This window comes from Rhipicephalus microplus, chromosome 7 (genome assembly GCF_043290135.1).
Source record: "Rhipicephalus microplus isolate Deutch F79 chromosome 7, USDA_Rmic, whole genome shotgun sequence".
NCBI classification, from domain to species: Eukaryota; Metazoa; Arthropoda; class Arachnida; order Ixodida; family Ixodidae; genus Rhipicephalus; species Rhipicephalus microplus.
Window position 1 is genome coordinate 22284570 of NC_134706.1, and position 24760 is coordinate 22309329.

Below are 24760 nucleotides of genomic sequence, written 5' to 3' on the forward strand. Positions count from 1 at the left end.
CCGAAAGAGGCGTCATCGTCGCCGCAGTTCATCTAAGAATGCCGCAGATGCTGCATCGAAAGCGCCACTCCACCACCCTTCTCTTCTACCGCCCTCGCCTCCCAGACCGAAGGCGGCCAGCGCGGTCGACTAATCAACCAGCAGCACTGTTGCAGATGAATCAGTTTGGCCTTCATTGCCGAAATCACAGCCACCTGCGAATTCCAAGCGCACATGGACAATCACATCACTCCAGCCAGCCGCTGACAAGCTGCCTGAGGAGGACACAGAGGTCATTAGAATGTTCCGAACACTGCTGAATGCCATGTGAAAGCTGTGCAGCAGTCTGAAGTCTTCTCCACTCGCTCAGAGTGCACTACAAGTACTGGATGCTCTTAGTCCAGTGTTTGAAAATCTCCAGTCGCAACCTTGGATCGACCCATTTTCTCCTTCCGCAACGAGGTCCGACAAGCGTCGATAATGCAGTGAAACGCGAGAGGCCTGAGATCCCGCATCTCTTCATTCCGTCAGTATATATTCATGAATCGTTTTTCTATAATAGTTATATGTGAACCAAACGTGCAACAACCTCCTAAACTATCAGGGTATGAATCTTTCGTTTCTTCAACGTGCGAGGAACGCAGCAAGGTGGTTGTTTACATTCGCACAGATTTTACATATGTGCATCACACAGTTCAACCACATGATGACAATCAATATGTCTGCTTACGTGTGAAAAAGGAAAAAGTGTCATACACACTCATTGGTGTCTACATATCACCATCCGGACGATTTCAACAACACCGCCTACGAGACATACTGACAACAACTACGGGCTCATGGGTCATAACTTGCGACTTCAACGCACATCACTTAATCTGGGGTAGTTCGACGATCAACACTAAAGGAAGAAACCTCGTGTCATTTGCCTTCAAGCATGACCTATGTTTCTTAAATGATGGCAGTCCTACATACCGGCGGGGCCTTACGTACAGCAGTTGCCTCGATTTGACTCTGGTGTCCAGAAACTTCCGGTCGCAAGTGCACTGGTTTTCAGACATCGAAGCGCATGGGAGAGGCCACATTCCAACTTATATGCGAATAAGGGGTCTTACTAACTCCTCTGCTAAGACCACAATACAAAGAATTGATTGGTCCAAATTTCAGCGACTGATGGAAAATACATGCCGTGAGGACCCTGAATAAAACTTGGAGGATGTCATCAAACAGGCAATGAGGGAAGCTTCCTGTCTCCTCCCGTTCACCGGCAAGCGTTGAGATTTCGACGTTGAACTGGAAAAATTGCGCGCGCTTCGCCGAAGGGTGGAAAGGAGATACAGGCGGACGAAAGCAATATGCGACTTCTGGCTGGCACGATGCATATAGAAAAAAGTCCAACGACGTTTCGACAAACTTGAACAGGAACGCTGGAAATCATTCTGAGAATCATTGGATCCGCGAAAGCCGTTGTCACGCATATGTAGCACTATTCGTGGCCTGCGCTCGACTCCCCAACAAAGACATCCTTTTATGGCTTTAGCCCTACATTTAGGCCACACCCAACTTGAAGTGGCAAATGAGTTCTGTACGTGAATCGCTGGTGTGTCCGCCTTGTCCGCTAGCACCATTAGGAGTGTTATCCCTGAACCCCGCATCTACAAAATGGACAATCTTTTCACTATACAAGAACTTGACGCATCTTTGGCGGCTTCCCGACGATCATCTTCACCAGGACCCGATGGCATCACCTACTCCGCTATAGCCAGCCGTCAACAGGAGGCTAAGGGACAGTTGTTAAGCAATTACAAGCACTCATGGCAGGCGGGCATTGTTCCCCAGGATTAGAAGATAAGTCCGCTTGTGCCACTACTCAAAGCAGGAAAGTCACCATTTGATTTGACATCATTTCGCCCTGTTGCCTCGCAAGTTGCGTAGGAAAAGTCATAGAAAAGATGATACTTACACACCTAAAGTGGTACTTCGAGCGCTACAAGGTATACCTAAACTGTATGACGGGTTTTCGGCGAGGTAGGTCATCTCTTGATAACGTGATTGATCTCACAACATTTATCCAGCAATAGAAGAGCCTCAAGCGCGTACCACTGGCACTTTTCCTCGACGTCAAAGGGGCTTATGATAACGTAACACATAAAGCTCTCCTAGACTCGTTGGAAGCTGTCGGAATTGGTGGTCGCATGTTCCAATGGATCCAGGATTATTCGACGAGAAGTTCTTTTAGGGGTGAAGCTCCTTAGGGCGTGGACTGTGCGCCCCCTGTAGCCTGTATGTAGCCACCTCTAGTTTAAATCTTGCAGTGTTTACTAGATGGCGGTACCGTCCCCTGTATGTAGCCACCTCTAGTTTAGTTCTTGCAGTGTTCACTAGATGGTGGTACCGTCTCCTATATGTAGCCACCTCTCGTTTAGTTCTTGTAGTGTTTACTAGATGGTGGTACTTGTAGCTGATGATGAAAAGATGCAAGATGTTATAAACTAGAAAGCGGTACTTGTTGTTGATGAAAGACGCGAGATCTTATAAAATAGGAATGATGTCACATATGGCGCGTGTCATTGGTTGAAGGCAATCGTTCGATTTAGTGCGGCGACGTACTCTAGGGGGAGCGATGTAATAAAATCGAGTGGGCAAAATGTACAGAGGATTCATGGTTTACCAGGTTTACCTCCGGAGCTTCGCCCACTCATCATCATTCACTTCGTGGATAAGGCGGAATTTTTTTTTGTACAAACCTCCGATGGACCTACCACCAATTACTATACGTCCTGTGGCGTCGCTCGGGGCGCCGTATAAAGTCCCACATTATTTAACCTCGTGATGGTAGGAATTCATGAAATTTTGCCAAGTACTATCCTCATATCCATATATGCTGACGATATTTGTCTATGGAATTCGGCTGTAACTCGTCTACAAGTACGTGCAAGAGTCCAGCAGGCTGCCACCCTGACATGCTCATATCTACGCAAGCAAGGTCTTTCCGTCTCAACAGAGAAATGTGCATTGGTTGCGTTTACTCGCCGAGCCATGACACAATACCCCGTTACCATCAACGGACAAAATATTCCATACCAGAAGAACCATAGCTTGCTGGGTGTGATTATTGACAGGGACCTTTCGTGGAGTGCCCACTGCAATCACCTGAAGAAAAGACTAACTGCCATCGTCCATATAATGCGGTTACCCTACGGAAAATCTTGGGGCACATCGGTAAAGTCAATGATGCAGCTATACAGGACACTGTTTCTGGGATTTTTGCGCTACAGCTTGCCGTTACTGGCAAGTACGTGCAAGACGAACATCCGCACCCTCGAAAGTCTGCAAGGACAAGCACTACGCGTGTGCTTAGGACTGCCGCGATGCACCTCAACCTACGGGGCAATTATGATCGCAAGAGAGCATCCAATTCAAACATACATCACCACTGGCAATTTGAGAGCCCACATAAGACACCTCTGCCGAGTTCCTGGTCACCATGTTGCAGTGTTGCCACTTCAAATACCACAAGCGATGTTTTCAAAGATTATTTCTGCCCATAGAAAATGCCTTCCTTGTGGCTTCGCTCCAGCAACAAGACCAGCGTCACCTCCGTGGTGCCTACAACAACCACAGGTGTGCCTCACTATTCCGGGAATAACGAACAAGGACCGTCATTCAACAGTGGTCCTGCGACAGGTGAAATTGTCGCTACTCAACGACAAATACGGCCAGAGGACCCACTATTACACCGATGGATCGGTATCGGCTGACAGCTCCACAGGTGCTGTTGTCATCCCGACGTACCAGGTCACTATAAAGTTCAAACTGTCGCATAGGACAACATCCACAGCAGCGGAGCTTGCCGCCTTACGTGCTGCTATAATTTATATCGCGGAAGCCCGACCTCAAAAATGGGCTGTGTTCTGCGACTCCAAGGCATCCCTTCAGAGCTTGCAATCAGCTTTACGACAAAGGTAGCATCAACAACTAGTGAATGAAACAAGAGAAGTGATTCACAAAGTTTTATGGAAAGGACATGGCGTGGTGTTACAATGGTAATTTATTTTATTTATTTATTTTCAATACTGCCAGTCTCATTCCGAGACCATAGCAGGTGGGCGTACAGATTGTACATGCAGGTGGTACATTAACAGCGCAGTTACCGGGACATTGTGGCATTGTCGGTAATGACCTTGCTGATATTGCTGCCTGATCCGCCCACGCGGACGCCCAGACAACCCCAATTTCATTGTCGAGAACCGACGCTGCAAGGGGCCTTCACTCGTTCGCTAACACCATGTCGGAAACTTGGCTAAGTGGCCCCAGTGTCCGGAAACGCCGCCTACACAAATTGGACCCATCTAGAAAGCTTCAAGTTCTATCGGACCTCTCCCGACAGGATGCAACTTTACTGTGCCGCCTGTGGTTAGGAGTAGTTTTTACAAAGGCGTACTCCTTTCGCATAGAAATGGCGGATAGCTCCCGATGTGAATCGTGTGACACTGACGAGACAATAGAAAATCTACTGTGTTCATGCGAACGTTTTGCAAGCGAACGCAACTTGCTACGCGAAACGTTAGAGACACTAGACAGTAGACGTTTTTCCGAAGAGAAGATCCTTGGCTCATGGCTATACGCGTCGCTGGCCATGAAAGCGATGCGGGCATTGCTAAGTTTTCTAAAGACGACCGGACTACGCGACCGTTTATAAGCGTGCAAGGGACAAGGTCACATCTACACACACGTTGCCCTTCACTTTTCTCTCTCTTCTCCTTTACTCCCCTCACACCTTCCCCCAGTGCAGGGTAGCAAACCGGACGTGCGTCTGCTTGACCTCCCTGCCTTTCATTTCTTTCCTTCCTTCTCCTCCTCCTACTCTCCCACTGACGTTGTCATCTAAATGCGCCGACACGGCGGTTCTGCCGCCGGGGATTATGCTACATGCATGTTGACATTTTGTAGAACGATGCGCATGGGTGCCTGACGAAGAAGACGAAGAGTGCTCTCCGCTCGGTGTATGGTGAACCAGTCACGCTGCTGCTGCTGCTGGTTTGAAATATATTTCATCCACTGCCTCATCGATACGGCGTCTCTTCTTTTCCGTAATAATCTTAAGTGCCAACTACAGAGATATGATGCTGCTCGCAACCAAGGAGCACTTATTAGATCCCGGAACCAGCGCACTTTAAATTCTGAGCAACCGATGCGCCAAGCTTTATTTCATGAGCAACGCCATGTGATTTCTAAAGTTATTTCAAACTTGTACTCTAACGGTGTGCTCATAAAAAATAATAGAGACATTACTTCCGTATTCGAAAAGTACTATCACTGTTTATTTAGCTCTCCCTCTGATGATCCTGGCATTCATCTCAAGGCTAGTTTTGTTGATCTTGTGAACCCCTTGAAGGACAATGATTGTGCAGTCATTATTAAACCCATTACTATACAGGAAAGCGAGCAGGCAATCAATAACTTGCATTTATTGAAAACATCTGGCCCTGATGGCATCTCTGGAGAGTTTTGCAAATCTTTCAAGAATACGCTAGCTCATATATTGCTGAATATTTTTCAGATAAGTTATGACACAGATACACTCCCACAATTCTTTTGCAAACGTCACACTGTTGTAAAACCGAAAACAACTGACAAGGAAAAACTTCACTTCGTCTAAGGGTTACAGATCAATATAGCTGTCAAACGCGGGCTTCAAAATTTTCGCAAAGGTATTATCAAATAGAATGCGATTTGCTATGAAAATCCTCATTGGGTCTCATCTGACAAGTGGAATCAGGGGTCGATCCGTGCAAACCAATATACATGTTGTTCGTACAGTGCTTCGATACTGTCATGGTTTTCAAAAACATCTTGCAATGCTACTGGTAGACCTAGCAAAAGCTTTTGATCGTGTTTGTCATTCCTTCCTTTTTTCTCTTCTCGAACAAGCCAATGTTGGCAAATTTGTTCCTAAAGGCATATAAACTATGCTATACTCAACGCTCAACTGATCTGATAGTTATTGGTCAACTTTCCAAGCCAGTTTCTATTCGCTTTTCTGTAAAACAGGGATGCCCTATGTTACCTCTTCTATTTGCACTTTATCAAGAACCAATGTGCCTAAGCATAATACATTCGCGTTGCATTCATGTCTTCAGTATATTAGACAGTGAAGTATGGGTATTAGCTTATGCAGGCGATGTCGCATTCTTTTGCATAGATAAGCCAAGTGTCGAAAGTGTGGTATATACTATTGCAAAGTGTGGCGTAATATCAGGAGCTTGTTTAAATTTTTCTAAGAGTTTAGGACTCTGGTTTGGCTTGTGGTGTAGCAGACCGAACCACTTTGTAGGGACTAACTGGACAAGAGCTCCTCCAGCATACATTGGTGTACCAATGCATGCATATAGACTTAGTACGCATTATTGGAAGGAATGCGCGCCTAAGCTTGAACGACAAGCCCAGATGTTTGTTGTCTATCGGTTTTTAATCTTTGTGAGAGCTGATGTTTGCAATCTTAGCAAAAAGCTTTACTATGTATTGCAACTTATTCTTTGCGCAAGATTTTATATACAATGCTTTCATCAGATTTTTACTAGTTTCATATGGTCTTCGAATTTTGACCCCATGCGTCATGATAATATATCCAAGCCAGTCAGTGAGGTTGGGTTAAGATTAAAACACCTTTATCTATGGCAAACAGTGTCACGATTCTTTTTTTTTCACGACAATTCCCAACCTTTAATCTGTTCTTTCTTGCAGGTTACACTTGTTGATTGCTTACCAGATTTAATTGTTTCCTCAAACTTCTCCGAATGCACATGCTTGTGGGGATTCATGCAAGAAGTTTACCTCGCAGTTCAGTTCCTTAAAGCTCGCTTTTCTGTAGAATACCAGTACACTGTGTCGCGTAAGGTGCTGTATAAGGATCTACTGAGTAGACTCTTCCCACTTACGTTATACGGCTCACTGTACTCCAATCTTCCCGGCCGCGATGTGTTGAAACAATTGCGCAAAATGTACATTCCACCGAATTCAAAAACATTCTTCTATAAAGTCTTCTCTGAAACAATGGCGGTAAACACATGGTTAAAAAGAAAGAGTTTTTTATTCCGTCTGTTAACTGCCGTCTATGTGATGTGCCGGAAACGATTGAACATTGCTTTGTTAGCTGCAAAGATGCCATACTGTTTTGGTATGTCTTTCAGCGAGCACTAAAAAAACGTTTCGTCCTTAATCTCACACAATACTGTCACGGGGATGAGAGAATGAATAAAACAAATATATTTACAAAATATACAGGGAGAGTCACAGGCAGCTGCAGTCAAGATGGAGGTACAACAGCAACAACAACGTGAGCGCGGTCACTTTCATCGTCGTCGTTGTTTACGTGATGCTCTCTCTTTGCCGATGTCGTGTAACAATACGTTATCTTCTAGCAGTAGCGCTTGATGAAGTGCCATATGACAAGGTTTTCTTCATGGGTATGCACAGCTTCTAGAACACACGAATGCAAAACCGCAATGCAGAGCCCACCACCTCTTCAAGCACACACTTCATTCAAATGGCTATCCACATCAAAAACATTTACGACGAGCTAGACTTTAGACCGGACTGGTACTCCATTTTGGAAAGCTGTTTAACCTCACCCCTTTCTTGTTTGCATAACACGATGTGAAGAGCTCTAGATGTGAAAAACTCACGCTGTGTTAGCCATTGAGTGTTTATGAGTAAAGCTTGAGCACTTACTTTAACCATTTGATTGTAGTTTTGTTTGCTTGATTTTGTTTTCATTACGTAAATACTTTATTAAATACCATGAAAAGAAAAGTAACAGATTGGCTAAATGGTAGGACACCTGCTTGGCATGCGAACGGCTTGGGTTCAATGCTCAATGACATCGAAATTTTTATTCTTTAGTTTATTCGCTTCTTTTTTCACTTTTTCGCTCATGAACGATTTTTTGCTCACAACCATCGCTGCCGACACCGACGACAGAATTTCTGCGACACGAGCTCTCTAATGCTATCGGGATTTTAAGTGACGTGTATAGTACAATAATTGTACTGTTTATTGCATGGGATTGAATTGCTCGAGATTTGCACTAGTCATTTTGTTTGGCATGAATAAAATAATGTCTGCATTATATTAAAGAGAATCTTCGAATATTTTCCTTCCTCATGTTCAGTCTGCACTTTTCATCATGGAGGTGCTTGTGCCAAGCGCAATACAACAGTCTTTAAGCACGTAAATCTTCACCTACACTGTACGTGCCTCGGTACCTACCGTTCCTATTTACATTACTTAAATAAAGAAAGCCTACCTCTTAAAGCACAGCTGTAGTCAATTGTTCTCTGAAAATGCAATTCAATGGCATCGACTGAAGTCATCTGCATTCGCAATAAAATAGGTTTGTACAAAAGCTTTTCATGTTTGCTCTTTCGTATAAATTCTAAATACAGCCTCTAAAACGTAGCAGTTTGGTATATATAGCAGCCGATGATTCGATGAATTGGTCCAGGAGCACTTCGAAGTTCGTACCATTAACAATGGCTCACTCACTGGTTACTGCTGTGCTCGTCATTGCAGTGACTTGCGTTACGTCCTATGCGTTCCCTATGATTAAAGGGCAGCAGCAGCAGCAGCAGCAGCAGCAGCAGCCACCCCCGCAGCTGCCGCCGTCACCCCCGCATCTGCCGCCACTGCTTCAGCCGCCGCCACAGCAGCCGCCGCCACAGCAGCCACCACCACAGCAGCCACCCCCGCAGCAGCCACCGCCACTGCAGCCGCCGCCGCCACCACTGCAGCAGCAGCCGCCGCCGCCACCACTGCAGCAGCAGCCGCCGCCGCCACCGCTTCAGCCACCGCCACAGCAGCCGCCGCCACAGCAGCCACCACCACAGCAGCCACCGCCACTGCAGCCGCCGCCGCCGCCGCAGCAGCAGCAGCAGCAGCCACCGCAGCAGCAGCCGCCGCCGCCGCCGCCGCAGCAGCAGCAGCAGCAGCAGCCACCACAGCAGCAGCAGCCGCCACCGCCACCGCAGCAGCAGCAGCAGCAGCAGCAGCAGCCACCACAGCAGCAGCAGCCGCCACCGCCACCGCAGCAGCAGCAGCAGCAGCAGCCACCGCAGCAGCCACCGCCGCCGCCGCAGCAGCAGCAGCAGCAGCCACCGCAGCAGCCACCGCCACCGCCGCAGCAGCAGCAGCAGCAGCAGCAGCAGCAGCAGCAGCAGCCGCCGCAGCAGCGGCAGCCACCATCACTGCTGCCGCCACCGCCAGAGCAGCCACAGCAGCAGCAGCAGCAGCTGCCACCCCAGGAGCAGCAGCAGCAGCAGCAGCAGCAACAGCAACAGCAGCAGCAGCAGCAGCAGCAGCAGCAGCAGCAGCAGCAGCAGCAGCAGCAGCAGCCGAAGTAGTAGCAATAGCAGCAGCAGCCATAGCAGCAGCTTCAGCAGGGTGAGTAACCACATTTACCTATAAGTTCTGGTTCCCAGTGCAGTCATTCAGACCATTCACTACGCGGTGACAATTAGCGCTTGTGATTAACTAGCTGAAAATAGGCAGTGATATACTTTAATATTTACAAACGATAGAGCTGTGTAGGCTAATACCACTGTAATTTGAGGCATTGCTTTTAGTTCCCCCTTTTTTTTCCAACATGTAACGTATCTCTTCCTTCTTCATAAGTTGTGCGATGTCGTATACCACGCGGCCGAGCAATCAAAAATGCGTAATAAAGAACAAAAAGAGCACCACCCAAGAAATCTATACAAATGAATAACTAGTGATGCTGAAAAGTGCTGCCAATAAAAAATGTCGACCTCGCAGCTGACGCAGAAGCAGTGCTTCAGAAAGTCCTTCAAAAGCAAGCGTTCGCTCAGCTGAGAGCGTTCACGTCATTGCCTCGCTGCGCTGCTATGGGTGAAACACCACTTTCTTGGCTCGTCATTTTCGCTTGGATTTGGCTGTGAAGACTGCCGGATTGTCGATGCGCAGTTGCTGCTTGTGCTTCACCACACACACTGCTGTATCGGTCCAACAAACATGAACTCTCTCACGTATAAGCTATCGGGATCCATTCTTAGAAAGTAGTCTGCTGTTTGGGTGTTCGTATAATCCATGCCCTCTCCATGTGGAAGTTGTAAGTTGAAGCTGCTCCACGCAGGCGCATTGCTTTGGCTGCGAGCAGTGAACGTCGCCGCTGACGGTGCGGCCACTGCACGTTCGCTTAGGTGTAATACAGAGAATGTCGTCACTAATGGCGCTGGCAATGGCACACGCGCTTAGGTGCGACGTGTAGAGAATGACGTGAATGGCCGTGCAGCCAATAAAAACCATTATCATTGCTTGTAACGAATGGCTTTTTGTTTTGCCTAGCCCGATACAGCTTTCGCTCTAAAAACCATGCGACTAGAAAATAGTTGCTCAGTGTAACGAAGATAGAATTTTCAGGTTTCGAGGTACTTGCTGAAGGGCAAACTTATCGACTAATATAATAGCGGATGTTTGTATCGTGAACCGCGTGAGTGAAAATTTTGTATAGATATAGTGCTTTCAGAATCCGTGGAATCTATTCAACTGTCTTTGATTGTACGAATGTTGTCCCAGAGTTGTGACAATGGCGGTGGGAGCAGACAGTAGGTCAAAGATTAAACTGTTTATTCAGCCAAACTTGTGTCCACGTAAAAAGGAAATTGAGATTACAGCAAGACAGTAGCACTGATATCAGTGAACTGAGCGTCGGTCGTCGATCAACTGACTAGCGGCGAAGCGTGTTTTATACCCTTGCCATCGAATATTCTAGCGTTATCGCTAGCAGCGATGTAGGTCCCAGAATACTCTGTTCTATTCACGAAGTTGGCGTATACTGTTATCAAAACGATCAACTACAGCCTCAAAGCTTCCCGAACATTGTAGGCGTGATTTGCGCTGAACGTAGTGTAACCGGGCGATAACAAAACTTGAGGAAAGAAACGTGGCATTGCCCTCGTCTGAAAAAGCCATCGTCCCGATGCTTTAACAAAAGACGAAAGTACAATAATAATGTACGGTACAATAATAATAATAACAACAACCACGTTCATGAACCGGCTCGAGGTGGTGACATGGACGAATTCAGGTCACGATCGGCGCCTTTGAGAGTTCGTAATGCCGTCGGAGACAACTTCGTAGTCGAGTGGCCCTAGATGTCGTACGACCCTGTATGGTCTGAAGTACTGTCGTAGACATTTTTCACTGAGTCCACGTCGGCATATTTGCGTCCATACCCAAACACGTTCACCAGGCTGGTATTCTACGAAGCATCGCCGAAGATTGTAATGGCGGCGGTAGGTCATCCACTGGTTCTAGATGCACAGGCGGGTGTTTTGACGACCTTCTTTAGCTCGCTAAAGATAGAGGGTGACGTCAAGTTTTTCTTCGTCAGCGACGTTGGACAGCATTGCGTTGAGCGTCATTGCCCGGTTCCTTCTACAAACCAACTTGTACGCTTTCACCTGCGTCGTCTCCTGCACGGCCGGGTTGTATGCGAAGGTCACGTACGGAAGGATGGCGTCCCACGTCTTGTGTTCGACGCCGACGTACATGGCCAGCATATTGGCGATTGTCTGGTTTGCCGCTCAGTGAGACAGTTTGTTTGTGGGTGGTAGGCGTTGATGCGGTGATGGCTCGTCTGGCTATGTCTCAAGATCACTTGAGTCAAATCAGCAGTAAAGTCCGTACCTCTATCAGTGATGAGGCCTTTTGGCCACCATGACAAAGGACGATGTTCCCAACAAAGAACTTGGCTACCTCATCGCTGTTACCTTTGGGTGGAGCCTTTGTTTCGGCGTAGCGGGTGAGGTAGTCAGTAGCTACGACGATTTATTTGTTTCCCGAATTCAGCGTCGAAAACGGCCCCATTTGTTGGAATGGACGGCAAGGTACTTCAATCGTCTGAAGAAAGCCTGCTGGCGTTGTCGGCGGTGTTTTTCGTTGCTGACAGTCTCGGCATGTCCTCACGTAACGAGTGAGGTCAGCGGTAAGGCGCGGCCAGTAGTATCTTTCCGGTATTTTCGCGAGCGTACGTGTGTGAAATACGAAGGTGTCCTGCCATTGAATCATCGTGGAGGGCCTGGAGGAGTTCTGGTGGCAGAGCTGAAGGCACCAAAAGAAGGTACTTGGCTCGAAGCAGTGAGAAGTTCTTTTGCAGAAGTTCGTTTTGCAGTGAAAATGACGTAAGTGCCCGTTTGAATACCTTTGGAACAACAGAGGTCCTGCTCTCAAGGTAATATATTGGGTTCCTAAGTTCCGGGTCAGCCCGCTGGCGTTCAGCAAAGTCGTCGGCAGCAGTTATCGTTCCCAAGAAGCAGTCATCATTCGCGTCTTCGGGCGGTGGTGGGTCAATGAGGGCTCGTGACAGGCAGTCGGCGTAGGAGTGTTTTCTGCCAGACTTGTGAATGACGGTAATGTTGTACTCTTGAAGTCTCAGGCTTCACCGTGCAAAGCGACCCGAAGGGTCCTTCAAGTTAGCAAGCCAACACAAGGCGTGGTGGTCGCTCAAAACTTTTAAGGGCCTGACGAAGAGGTAAGGACGAAACTTTGACGTCGCCCAGATGATGGCAAGGCACTCCTTTTCTGTTGTGGAATAATTGCTTTCAGCCTTGGATAGCGGCCGGCTAGCGTAACTAATAACCCTTTCCAGTTCGTCAGTCCTCTGCACAAGGACGGTGCCGAGTCCTACGCTGCTTGCGTCAGTGTGCACTTTTGTTTCGGTGTTTTTGTCAAAATGCGCGAGTATCGGAGGCATCTACAGGCGTCGTTTTAGTTCCCCGAATGCTTCCTCTTGTGGGGTTTCCTGCTTGAACTCGACGTCAGTACTCGGAAGGTTAGTGAGAGGCTCGGAAATGCGGGCGATGTTTCTGACGAAGCGCCTCTAATAAGCGCACAGGCCGACAAATCGACGCAAGGCCTTTCTGTCGGTGGGTGGTGGAAATGCAGTGACGGCGGCTGTCTTCTGCGAATCTGGTCTTACTCCGAACTTGCTTATCACGTGGTCCAAGAAAAACTTTCTCGTAAGCAAAGCGGCGTTTTTATGGCTTCAAGGTGAGTCTGGAAGTCTTGATGGCTTGAAGTACAGTTTCAAGGCGCCGAACATGCTAGTCGAAGCTTGAGCTTCGACTAGCATGTTCGACTAGCATGAAACACCACGACGTTGTTTAAGAAAACGAGGCAAGTCTGCCCCTTCAGTCCTGTCACACTGTGTCCATAACGCGTTGAAACGTTGCAGATGCCGAGCAAAGACCAAAAGTCATAACCTTGAACTCGAAAAGGCCGTCTGGTGTTATAAACGCCATTTTTTCTCGGTCTCACTCGTCGAGTTCAATTTGCCAGTAGACAGTCTTGAGGCTCATCGACGAAAAGTACTTCGTGTTGTGGAGCCACTCTAAGGCTTCGTGTATTCTTGGGAGGAGATAAATGCCTGTTTTTATTTTGTTGAGGCGATAATAATTGACGCAAAAACGTAGGGTTCCATCCTTCTTCTTCACTAACACCACGGATGACGCCCACGGGCTCTTAGACGGTTGTATAATGTCGTCGCATAGCATTTCGGCGACTTGTCTTTTAAAGGCCCCGCCTTCTCGCATCAAAACTCTGTAGGAGCTCTGCTTTAGTGGTCTGGCGTTTTTCTCTGTTATTATGCGATGTTTTACGGCTGCCGCCTGGCAAATTTTCGACGACAACGAAAAGCAGTCCTTATATTGCAAGAGCAGGGCCTTGAGCTCTTCTTGCTTATGCTTCGGAAGGCTCAGATTGACGTCAAAAGCTGGGTGAGGAACTTCGTTCTACGGAGAAGGTTCTGTAGAATTGGCGAGGGCGAAATAATTGGTGGCTTCGATAATTTTGTCGATGTGGCCAACCTTTGTACCTTTGTTCACGTGTTCGTACTCGTTGCTGAATTTCGTGAGCATAACTGTTGCCTTTCTTCCCCGTAGTTCAGCGATTCATCTTGCAACGCAAACATTGCGGTTGAGCAATGGGTGCTGATTGCCTTCAAAGACGCCTTCGATGTCTTCTGGTTTCGGGGTGCCGACAGAAATGATGACGCTTGAGCGAGGAGGGATGGTGACTTCGAGCACATTCGGGTCACGGCTTCATAATGGCTTGTGTGGTGGTAGTGCTTTTTCTGTGGATAGTGTTATCGACTGTGCTGTCAGATCGATGACCACACCGTGGAGGTTCAGGAAGCCATTTTCTAAGATTAACATTCTCGAACAATACCGCAGTACGACAAAGCTTGCAAAGTAAATGCGGCTGTTATTGGTCACTTTGGCTGCGCAGATTTTCGCTGGTGTTTTTAGGTTATCTCTGGCTGTACGGATTTCCGGGCCTTCCTAAACTGTCATAACTTTGTTCAACCTCGCGGCGAAAGTCCCACTGATGACGGAATAGTCAGCTCGAGTGTCGACGAGAGCTGTGACGCTGTGGCCGTCAATGGGAATGTTGAGGTCGCTAGTTCATCTAGGGCGTTACAGTTGGGTCGTGGCGTCGGATCTGATCATGGCTGCGACGGTTTGCATCACTGTTTCAACGTCGCGTAATGAAGACTTTTCTGCTCGCGAAGTTTCGACGTAGGGGCTACGTTGACATGACGGCGGGTTCTTAAAATTTCGTTGTGACATCGTCGTCGTTTGCGGAGTATCTTCGGCAGTTCGTTGTGCAGCAACCGCACCTCCATCGGTTGCTGCCCTTCGTTTTCCTCATATGGGCTAGGCAACCGGCCCTGGCTTGGGCCAGTGTACTGATGATGGTTTGGTCACATGTAGCAGCCGGCGAAAGTCAACGAGAAGATCCTCGGGGTGTCCTTTGTGCTCCGGTGAGATAGTTGGCAATGTCACGTGGTGTTTCACCCCGCTGTGGACGCGGCGCGTCGATGACGAAACCACGTAGTCCCATCTGGTGGTACTAACAGCTGCGGTACATGTGCCTGGCTTCACCGCAGCGGTAGCACAGCGGGCTGTGGTCAGGGGTGCGCCAGACGTCAGTCTTCCTAGGAGCGTAGCGCTGGCCTACAGGAGCGCGATAAAACGTCGATGATGGCGGTGGCGGCGTGCCTGACGGCGGAAATGCGGTGAGGCAGCGTCGTGACGAGGGCGGGGAAGAGCGTCGTAGAGCACTGCAGCGGCGTAGCTCATAGCTTCCGGCTCGGGCAGTGGTGCTTGGAGAATTCTAAGCGATGGCCGTACTTCTCGCGCAATGTCGGCGATCGAATTAACTTGAGGCTGCGGCGAAGGTAATAGCTTGCGCAGCTCTTCCCGCACAATCGCTCGGATTGTTTCAAGCAGATCGTCGTTGCTGAGGGCATAAACCTTGGAGCAGTGTACTGCTGAAGAGTGGCGGTCATAGTGCCTTGTGCGCGTTTCAAGTACATTCTCGATTGTGGTAGCCTCAGTGAGGAATTCTTCGACAGTGTTCAGTAGGTTGCGCACAAGCCCCGCAAACAACTCTTCTTTAACACCTCGCATAAGAAATCGGACCTTCTTGTCCTCGGTCATGGGGGAGACAACGTGGCGGAACAACCGGGTCATCTCCTCGACGAAGATTCTGACGTTATCGTTGGGGAATCACACACGCGTCTTCTATATGGACGTCTCCTTGTGGACAGCACTCGTGATCGTGTGGAGGAACGTCGTCCGAAACACATCCAAGCTTCGCAGCGCTGACTTCCGGTTCTCGAACCACGTTTTTGCGGCGTCTTCTAAGTAGAGGTTTACGCGGCGTAGTTTTTCCTCGGTGTCTCAGCTGTTTAAGAAGGCGACTCGGTCGTATATGTCTTGAGCCACGTTTCCGGGTCTTCATTAGGTGCTCCATGGAAGCTCGGTGGCTCTCGGGGTGGGTGCATCACGGTAGCCGCAGGCAGTCGTGCAGCGGCACTCATCATTGCAGCAGTGGTCGTCATGGTGAATGTGTGAGTCTTGTTGAGTAAAGACCCGTTCTCTAGTGGTAGACCTTGTTGCCTATGGCTGACTCACTGGTCGTGGTTGGTGTCGGTGTCTTCTTTACGACATGGACTTGGTTCACGGCTGGAAGGGTGCATGCGGTTCACTTGTCAGAAAGCACCTGCGCCAGATGTCATGGGGTCGTCACGACGACGATGGAAGCAGGCAGTAGGTCGAAGATTAAAGTGTTTATTCAGCTGAACAGTTGTCCATGTAAAAAAAGATTGAGATTACAGCAAGACACTGGCACTGATATCAGTGAACTGAGCATCAGTCGTAGAACAACTGACAAGCAGCAAAGCGTGTTGGCATTTATACTCTTGTCATCAAATATTCTAACGTTATTACTAGCAGCGACGTAGTTTTTAGAATATCCTGTTTTTTTCACGAAGTGGGCGTAATCTTAACAAAACATTTCACTACAGCCTCAAAGTTTCTCGGTCATCCTTGGTACGGTTTGCGCTGAACCTAGTGTCATGGGGTGGTAAAAAACTCATGGTAAGGATCGTGGAATTATTACTTCTCGGATTAGAGTTTTTTTTAGTTTTGTGCAATTTATTTTTGCATAATTGACACATCACTTTCTTGGTACATTTCCAGCAGCACAGTGGTCACACAACCACATAATTTCTGCTTATTTCTGCAGAACAAAGGGTAATAGAAACGTCTTCACCTAAGAACAAAAAAAAAAATTTCAAAAGCTTTTATTTGCGTATGCTACGTATGCAGACTTCACGTATGCTTTATTTTCTACAAAACCAAAACCGTGTTTTAGAGGGCGAACGGGGGAAAACGAGCCAATTGCTGCTTGACCAGCCCCATAACCCCAACAAAAATTGCTATTATTTTTCAAGATTGCTTAAAATAGAAGACTTACGAACGTATTGGTGTTTTGCTATATGATGAATTGATTTAGTTTTTGTATGAACACATTTTATTATAATAAATGTTCAAGTTTACGTGTTAAAACACTGCTGTGAGAGCACGCTCTAATGAAGTGCTAAACAAATTTCTATCAACTCAAGTGCTTGTTTTAACATGCACCTAAGCTTGACAGGCGTTCTTGTACTTTCACGTTTATGAAGACGTTTCCATTGCTGCAGCTGTCGGAACCACGTCCTCCGGATCAGCAGCCAAGCTCTTTATCTAGTCCACCACCTTGGTGGTTGTACAAAATGTGTGGTGCGAGCAAAAAGATTCCAGGCCTGCGTGGCACGCGCAGCACAGTCAGAGCATTTTGTAAACAGTCTGAGTAACTGCTACAAGCACACTTGTAGCGTGCGACTACGCCAATAATAATAATAATTTCTAAATAGGCCGCTATTCACTATGCTATCCTTCGTCATTCTTTGGAGAAGCAAGGCATCCGCGAAACACTTGCAAGAAACTTCGTGCTAATTGTTTTGCAGTGGCTGATGGTGATGAAGAATTATGCCTGAAGTGGTTTTGCGCCACATTTAAATAATAGGTGATCAAGAACAAGCTTTTGTAATTGGTTGCAGTATTGGACAACCCACTCGTTACGCTTTTCGCATAGTGTCACGTTTAGTTGTTCATTTGCTGTTCTAAAAAAACTTTATTACAAACATTAACACAACCCCTTTTCTGTAATTGAGCCTGCCTAAGGCATGCTTGCAAACAAGTGCCAAGCACCGGCGTGGCTTAGTGGTGGGACACTGGGCTGGCACGCAGCGGACGGGGTTCCCACCTCACTGTGTCCTTGGTGTTTTTTATTTACTAAGGCTTTTCTTATTTTGTGCGATAGTTGCCGACACCAGCAGCGGCAGCCAGCTACAGCACCGCACGTGACCATTCTGATAACAGCGTCTGCTGTTAAAAGTAATCAAAATATAACGTAGCAAAATGACATGCATTCCTAATGTAATTTGGGCCACAGAAATGCTTCATTAAGCAAAGACTAAGTGATAATAAAATTGTTGTGGCTTGGTTTGGGAGAAAGAAACATCGTAAATACCAAGAGAGAAATTTAAGAAAATTGACCACTGAGGGAAAAACAAACGAAAAAGAAACAAAGGCAATAAGACGATGTAAAAACAGAGAGAAAGATAAAAAAGTAGAAATAAAATTGAATGAAAAAAATTGGCCCCGTATCTGCATGTAATCTGCAAATGTCGTCGAAAGACGATAGTCTTGCATGTGGAGAGAGTGAACAAAACATTTATTTGATGTTCTGCGCAAGAAAATTGGTGAATGGTACTATGGAGGCGCTGCGTTAGAGTGTCTCGAGCGTGCAGTGGAGGCGAACGAGCGCATCAAGTCACGTCACTCGTGAGCCATGAGCGCCATCTGGCAGTTTCTTTTGGGAAACAAAGCGCGTGGCCATGCGCGCCCATCTAAAAGGTGATAAGGTGTAGAACGCGAGGCGATGGGTAGGTGCCACCACCATCTCGTCTTTGCAAATAGTTGGAAACACTCCCCGTTCCGTGCAAGCGTTGCATAATAAGCGCAGCGTGATAAGCGCTACGGTTTTTAAAATTACTTATGTATGCGTTTTCTGGTAAGAGATACACATGCAGAATATATGTGTGTTGTTATGGTGCGCCAGACATGCGCAATGATTCCTTCCTAATTGACAATTGCACAAGCATGAACGCTCAAGATTGAGCAACATTGGTGGTCGCTGCGGATGGGATAGGCCGTTTCAAGTACCCGATGCCGGTAAGAATAGACAAACATACAAATGTACAGACAGACAGACCGACAGACAGAAAGACAGACAGACAGACAGACAGACATAGAGACCAAAATTTTTGCATCGAAGGTCCCCAAGAAAGACTATCGTCTTTTAAACAACTATAAACAACAAGCGGCACCCTTGCTCTGCTGTTACTTTAGGCTTAGTACCTCTACGTTGAAGCCACCTTATTCTTTTACAATAAAATTTTCTTTATGCGAGGTAATTAAGGCATGAAGACTGAATACAATGATTTATGTCAGATAACGCTCACAAAGAAAGTTCCGGCGGACCCTACGAATTGTGGGAGTCGACTTCATGGAAAGCTTAATGCCGAATTTTTCCCTGCCTGACGGAGAAATGTCACTGTGCCTAACTACAGAAGCGTGCACAAGGTGATGGCTTGCTGGCGTGTGCCGTGCCATGGTGGTCTAGTGGCTAAGGTACTCGGATGCTGACCCGCAGGTCGCGGGATCATATCCCGGCTGCTGTGGTGGCAGCATTTTAAATGGACGCAAAAATGCTGTAGTCCCGTGGGCTCAGATTTGAGTGAACTATAAAAAAAATGGCAGATCCCACGTACAGTGGAATCGAGGATATGCGAAGCACGAATGAGAAATGTTAATATGTCTCGTTAAAATCAGCCCAGCATTACGAGGTGGAAGTAATTGATGCCATTTGTGACCTACATGTGATAATTATCGTGTTTGGGTGTGTCGTTCACCTTCGTCATCTAATCACATCACGTGGCCCCAAATTTAGTATATTTGGAGCGAGCGAAATGGCTGCGAGCCCGCTATGAGCGTGGTATGTTGTCATTGTCATACATGACACGCGTGCCTGGAATATCATGTTTGCACAAGTCATATATTTTGTCATTCATTGAGGTCACGTAACACCAAATTCGGTATATGTGGAGCTAGCAAAATGGCCGCAAGCGCGTCATGAAGGGCCCAATATACTCCTATGTCGCGTTGACGCGCGCGCACGCTGGGCACAGCGACGCTACGTTAGCAAAGCGCGAGAACTTATAGTCTGAAGCCAGGTGCGACCAGCGTCCGTCGGCCCGGCCCGACGGCAACCGGCGCGAAATGTGACATGCTGCATTTCGGGCCGAAGCGTTAGCTCGACAACACTGCGTCCCTCTCTTTTCGTGACGGAGGGACGATGGACGCCCTGGAACGCGCATGCGTCAAAGCAACGCAGCGCGCGCCTGCGAGTATACGGCAGAACCGGCGCCTGACGTGGCAACGCCGGCGTTACGCCACGAAATGAACGCCGGCGAGCACGCGCACCGCGTCACGTCGAAATGTATTGGCATCTTGACTTTAGCATGTAGTAATGTTCTCACATGACACGCATCTGATGATTATTAAATTTGCACCAGTCACATACCTGTGTCATCCATTGGCGTCACCTAATACCGAGTCTAAGTACACGTGAAGCTAGCGAAAGGCCGCGAGCGCATAATAAGCGTAGCATGTAGTGTTTTTGTTACATGACACGCATTTAATGTTTATCATGTTTGCACCAGTATCATGCCTTCGTCATGCATTCACTTCCCGTGTTACCGAATTTGGTACAAGTGAAGCTAGCAAAACGACCGCCAGCGCTACATGAGCGCGGCCTATAGTCATGTTATTACATGAAACGCATCTTATTATTGTCATGTTTGTACTAGTCATATTCCTTCGTCCTGTATTCACGTACTGTAATACCGAATTCCGTATATGTGATGCTAGCGAAATGGACACGAGTGCATTATGGGCGTAGAAAGTAGTCACATTGTTACATGACACACACGTCATGATTTTCATGTTAGGGTCTGTCGCTTGCGTTCGCCATGCAATTATGTCATACCATACCAGTTTTGCAACATGCCACGTGAACGAAACCACCGAAAGAACGGCAGGACCATGAGATTTGAATCATCACATTGGTGACATACATGTCATGATCTGCATGTTATGACTAGTGAAATGTGTTCTTCATACAGTCGTGTTATGCCATACCAAGTTAGGTATCGATACCATTATCGAAACGGCTAGGAGAGCTAAAACGCGTAGGCGGCTAGTTAGATAGATAGATAGATAGATAGATAGATAGATAGATAGATAGATAGATAGATAGATAGATAGATAGATAGATAGATAGATAGATAGATAGATAGATAGATAGATAGATAGATAGATAGATAGATACGCTCAAAGTCGCCGAAGTTCGCTAAGAAATGCGTCGTATTTAAAACCCTAAATGGTCGAAATTTCCGGAGCATTGCACTACGGCTTCTCTCATAAACATGTGGTTGGTTTGGGACATTTATACCCCACATATCAATCAATCAATCAATCAATCAATCAATCAATTACCTAGTTGTTCCATCAATCAATCAATCATCTTTGGCATAGCTGGCTATGCCAAAGCACTGGCTTATAAAGTGCAGCTGAGAATGCGCACATACGTTTGATCGCGAACGGTTTGATAATGACCGTGTGATAGTTAGTGCTTGTCAGATTATTTGAACGGCGCTTCGCAATATACTGCACATTCAGTGTCAATTGTATTTTTTTCAAAGTGGCTAGTCGGCACTGCAACCACAACTGGCTTTTCGCCCATGTGATGCTTGGGAAAGAGGCTTTTGGCATGACTTTCGAAGCACTAAAATTGCCTTGTTGTGGCGTACTTGACTGTCATTCAGAATGCCTGGATTATATTCCAGCCTTTGGTGGGATCTTTCCTTTCATCATGATTTGCCGCTTGACAACGTAATCAACGCCGGCATCAGATTTTCCGCAACAAGACCTTCTTGAAGGTTTCCCGTTTGTATTCCTATTCAAATATTGCAGTTCTTGGGATCATATGTATAGGGGATAGCCTCTGGCGCTGCTTCCGGATAAACATAAGCCACGGGCCACGTTAAGCGGGTATGTATTACACATGACTAGAGGAAAGGGTTTCTTGGCGTACCGACAGAGAAACCATATTGTTAAGATCGCGACCTCTGAACTAACCAAGTTAGTCATGCACACATGTCCTCCTAGTCAATTTTCGTTTTACGTTTGCGATGTCATAACAAGAATATGTGGAAATCGGTACTTGGACGAAGAAGATTCGCATACGCTCAGCCCACTCGGCTCGTGTTGCGGATTGCTTCTGTGGCTTTGGACAGTTAGTCAATCGGCCTTGCTAGTTCCACCCATAACGTTCTTGAACAACCAATATACCTTTTCACACACACACACATGTATATATATATATATATATATATATATATATATATATATATATATATATATATATATATATATATATATATATATATATATATATATATATATTTTCACATCCGGAGCACTGCGTTTTAAAAAAAATATATTCGAACAATTCAGATTTTATAGAAAACTGCACCAAACTTCGGGAGGCCCTACAGAAACAAAAATATCCACCACAAATTAATAATGATGCTATCAAACGGGCTGAGGACATTGACCGTAAGGAACTTTTTATTCGGAAGAAGCAGGCCGCACCCTCAAGCACGAGCCTGGTTATAACACACTCCGCATCAGCACCAAACATCAACAGCATTCTTCAGAACCATCACAACATACTAACACAGAGTGATCACCTTAAAAAAATCTTTCCTGATCCCCCACGTGTGGTATATCGCAGATCGAAGAACTTACGTGACATACTAACCTCATCAAGGATTACAGCCACCACTTTTTCTGGTTGTCATCCATGCAACAAACCCCGTTGCGAAGTTCGCAACCATATGACGAAGACCACTTTGGTTAAGAGTACATCATCAAACTTTCATCTAAAAATTAAAGGGGATTTTGACTGCGACACAAGCAACATTGTGTACATGCTTGAATGCTCTGTGTGCAAATTCCAATACATCGGACATACTGAAACGCCTTTTAAACTGCGCTTTAATAACCATAAGTCACATACCACAAGCCTACCCAATCTACCTTTGTCTAAGCACGTTAACATTCCTGGTCACTCATTCAATAAACTAAGAGCTACTATACTGAAATCAAATTTCCCTTCACACTTTATGATAGGGAACTGCGCAAGTCATTTCTGATACACAAGTTCAACGCGATCTTATCCGGTATAAATGAAAATCCAGGCAAACTGACGTTTCATCACAGTCTGTTCATAATCACAGTACACGCAGATTTTTACTACACCTTTTTTGGTGCAGTGAATTTCTTGACTTTGTCTTATCAATTCTGTTTGTGTCCCATGAAATTCCCAGTTACGCATCTTGTTTCATTTGAACGTTTTCTGCTATTATTTTTTGTCTTTTTTGTGCGTATGGGTTTGATAATAATATTTGTAGATATTACTGTACTTTTCAAACTGCTATTCATGTGATCTACTTGATGTAAACACCGTTCATTCATTATCATAATCTTTCTTTGACATTGCTCGGACATTCTCTGCTGTTCATTACTCGCCACATCCAAGTAGATAGTGTATGATAGTAATAGTTCACGTGTCAGGGGCCCTTGATATACTATGCCTACTTAATAAAAGCACAATTTTGTATCGTGTTTTACCTGATGAAGGCCGGTCCCCGGCTGAAATGTAGAAAAAATAAAAAGTTTTCGTTTTGCCCGTCCTTCACTTTTTGGTATTTTTCCACTGGATGCAATGACTTCTTTTTCACACACACACACACACACACACACACACACACACACACACACACACACACACACACACACACACACACACACACACACACACACACACACACACACACACACACACACACACACACACACACACACACACACACACACACACACACACACACACACACACACACACACACACACACACACACACACACACACACACACACACACACACACACACACACACACACACACACACACACACACACACACACACACACACACACACACACACACACATATATATATATATATATATATATATATATATATAGAGAGAGAGAGAGAGAGAGAGAGATACATCAGATACTGCGGGATGCTTGGGCTCATAAAAAATTTTTCGCACTTCAAATTCACAAAAAACATTCGCCGATGAAAAGTTTTACTACTCAAACAATGCATTCTCGTAAAAAAAAGTATCCAGCGTTAACGCTCACGTAGTACCGTAGTACAGCAGCAGTGAGAACTTTCTCCTAAAGTAGTTCTATTATTTCTAGGAAGGACACTACGACAAGGATCAGTTGCATTGGGAGCATCAGCCTTTGGAACCATTCTCGACTGCTGCAGCGGCTTCAGCAGCGCCTGCACCAGCACCTCTTTCGATGCCGTCTTAAGAATGGTGTCGCGAAAAGCCTAAATTAGGTAGTTGCAGCTGCCGAAATAAAATCTGACTGGGTTTGAGTGATGCCTAAAATAAATCATTTCTCAATTAGAAGATGTATTGAATTGCGGCCTTACATTTCCACACACATACAATTCGCATCAGTTGTGTCAATGGTGACAACTGCCTTGCTCTAAAGCTAGATGTGAAGCTCGACAGAAATATCATTCCAGAAAAAGATACCGTACGAATACTAGGAATATGGCGTCAAGCTAATCAGAGATGTATGCACACACTAAATCAACTCAAAACATCAGTACAGCAGATTTCACGCATGATCTTGCGAATAACAAACAATCGTAAAGGCATGGGAGAACAAGATACCCTAAAATTGGTCAAAAAGCCTCGTCATCAGTAGCATGACATACTCGCTTTCGTACCAAATTATGAACAGGGAGGAGAAAGAAAAAGCAAACCAAATAATCAGAATGGCCTACAAGACAGCACTTAGATTACCGCGGAATACTTCAAACGACAAACTATTGGCGCTTGGTCTTCATAACACAGTTCAAGATTTATCCGAGGCCCAGCTACCAGCGCAAGAAAAGCGCCTTCTCCAGACCCCAATGGGCAGAGCAGTCCTAACAAAACTATGACGTAATACTTTATTACAAAAACACCAAGAAACTAAAAAAGTATCAAGTGAACTTATAGAATGGTACACCATATTGCCAATACCAAGCAATATGAATCCTACTACGCATGCTGGGAGAAGAAAGGCAAAGGCTGACTATATTGACAGAATGACAAGATT

General features: G+C 46.2%; 1 protein-coding gene across 1 annotated transcript; it reads left to right on the plus strand.

Annotated features, from left to right (window-relative positions):
• Positions 1 to 8436: 8436 nt before the first annotated feature.
• On the plus strand, positions 8437 to 24060 carry LOC142766847 (uncharacterized). Its single transcript, XM_075868074.1, has 2 exons — positions 8437 to 9420; positions 23843 to 24060. Exon 1 carries the CDS (start codon positions 8472 to 8474, stop codon positions 9378 to 9380), a length of 909 nt encoding a protein of 302 aa, XP_075724189.1. The 5' UTR covers positions 8437 to 8471; the 3' UTR covers positions 9381 to 9420; positions 23843 to 24060.
• The last annotated feature ends 700 nt before the right edge of the window (positions 24061 to 24760 follow it).

Excerpts from the sequence above, each read along its gene's own strand:
- LOC142766847 (XM_075868074.1), top strand. The coding sequence starts at position 8,472 with ATGAATTGGTCCAGGAGCACTTCGAAGTTCGTACCATTAACAATGGCT.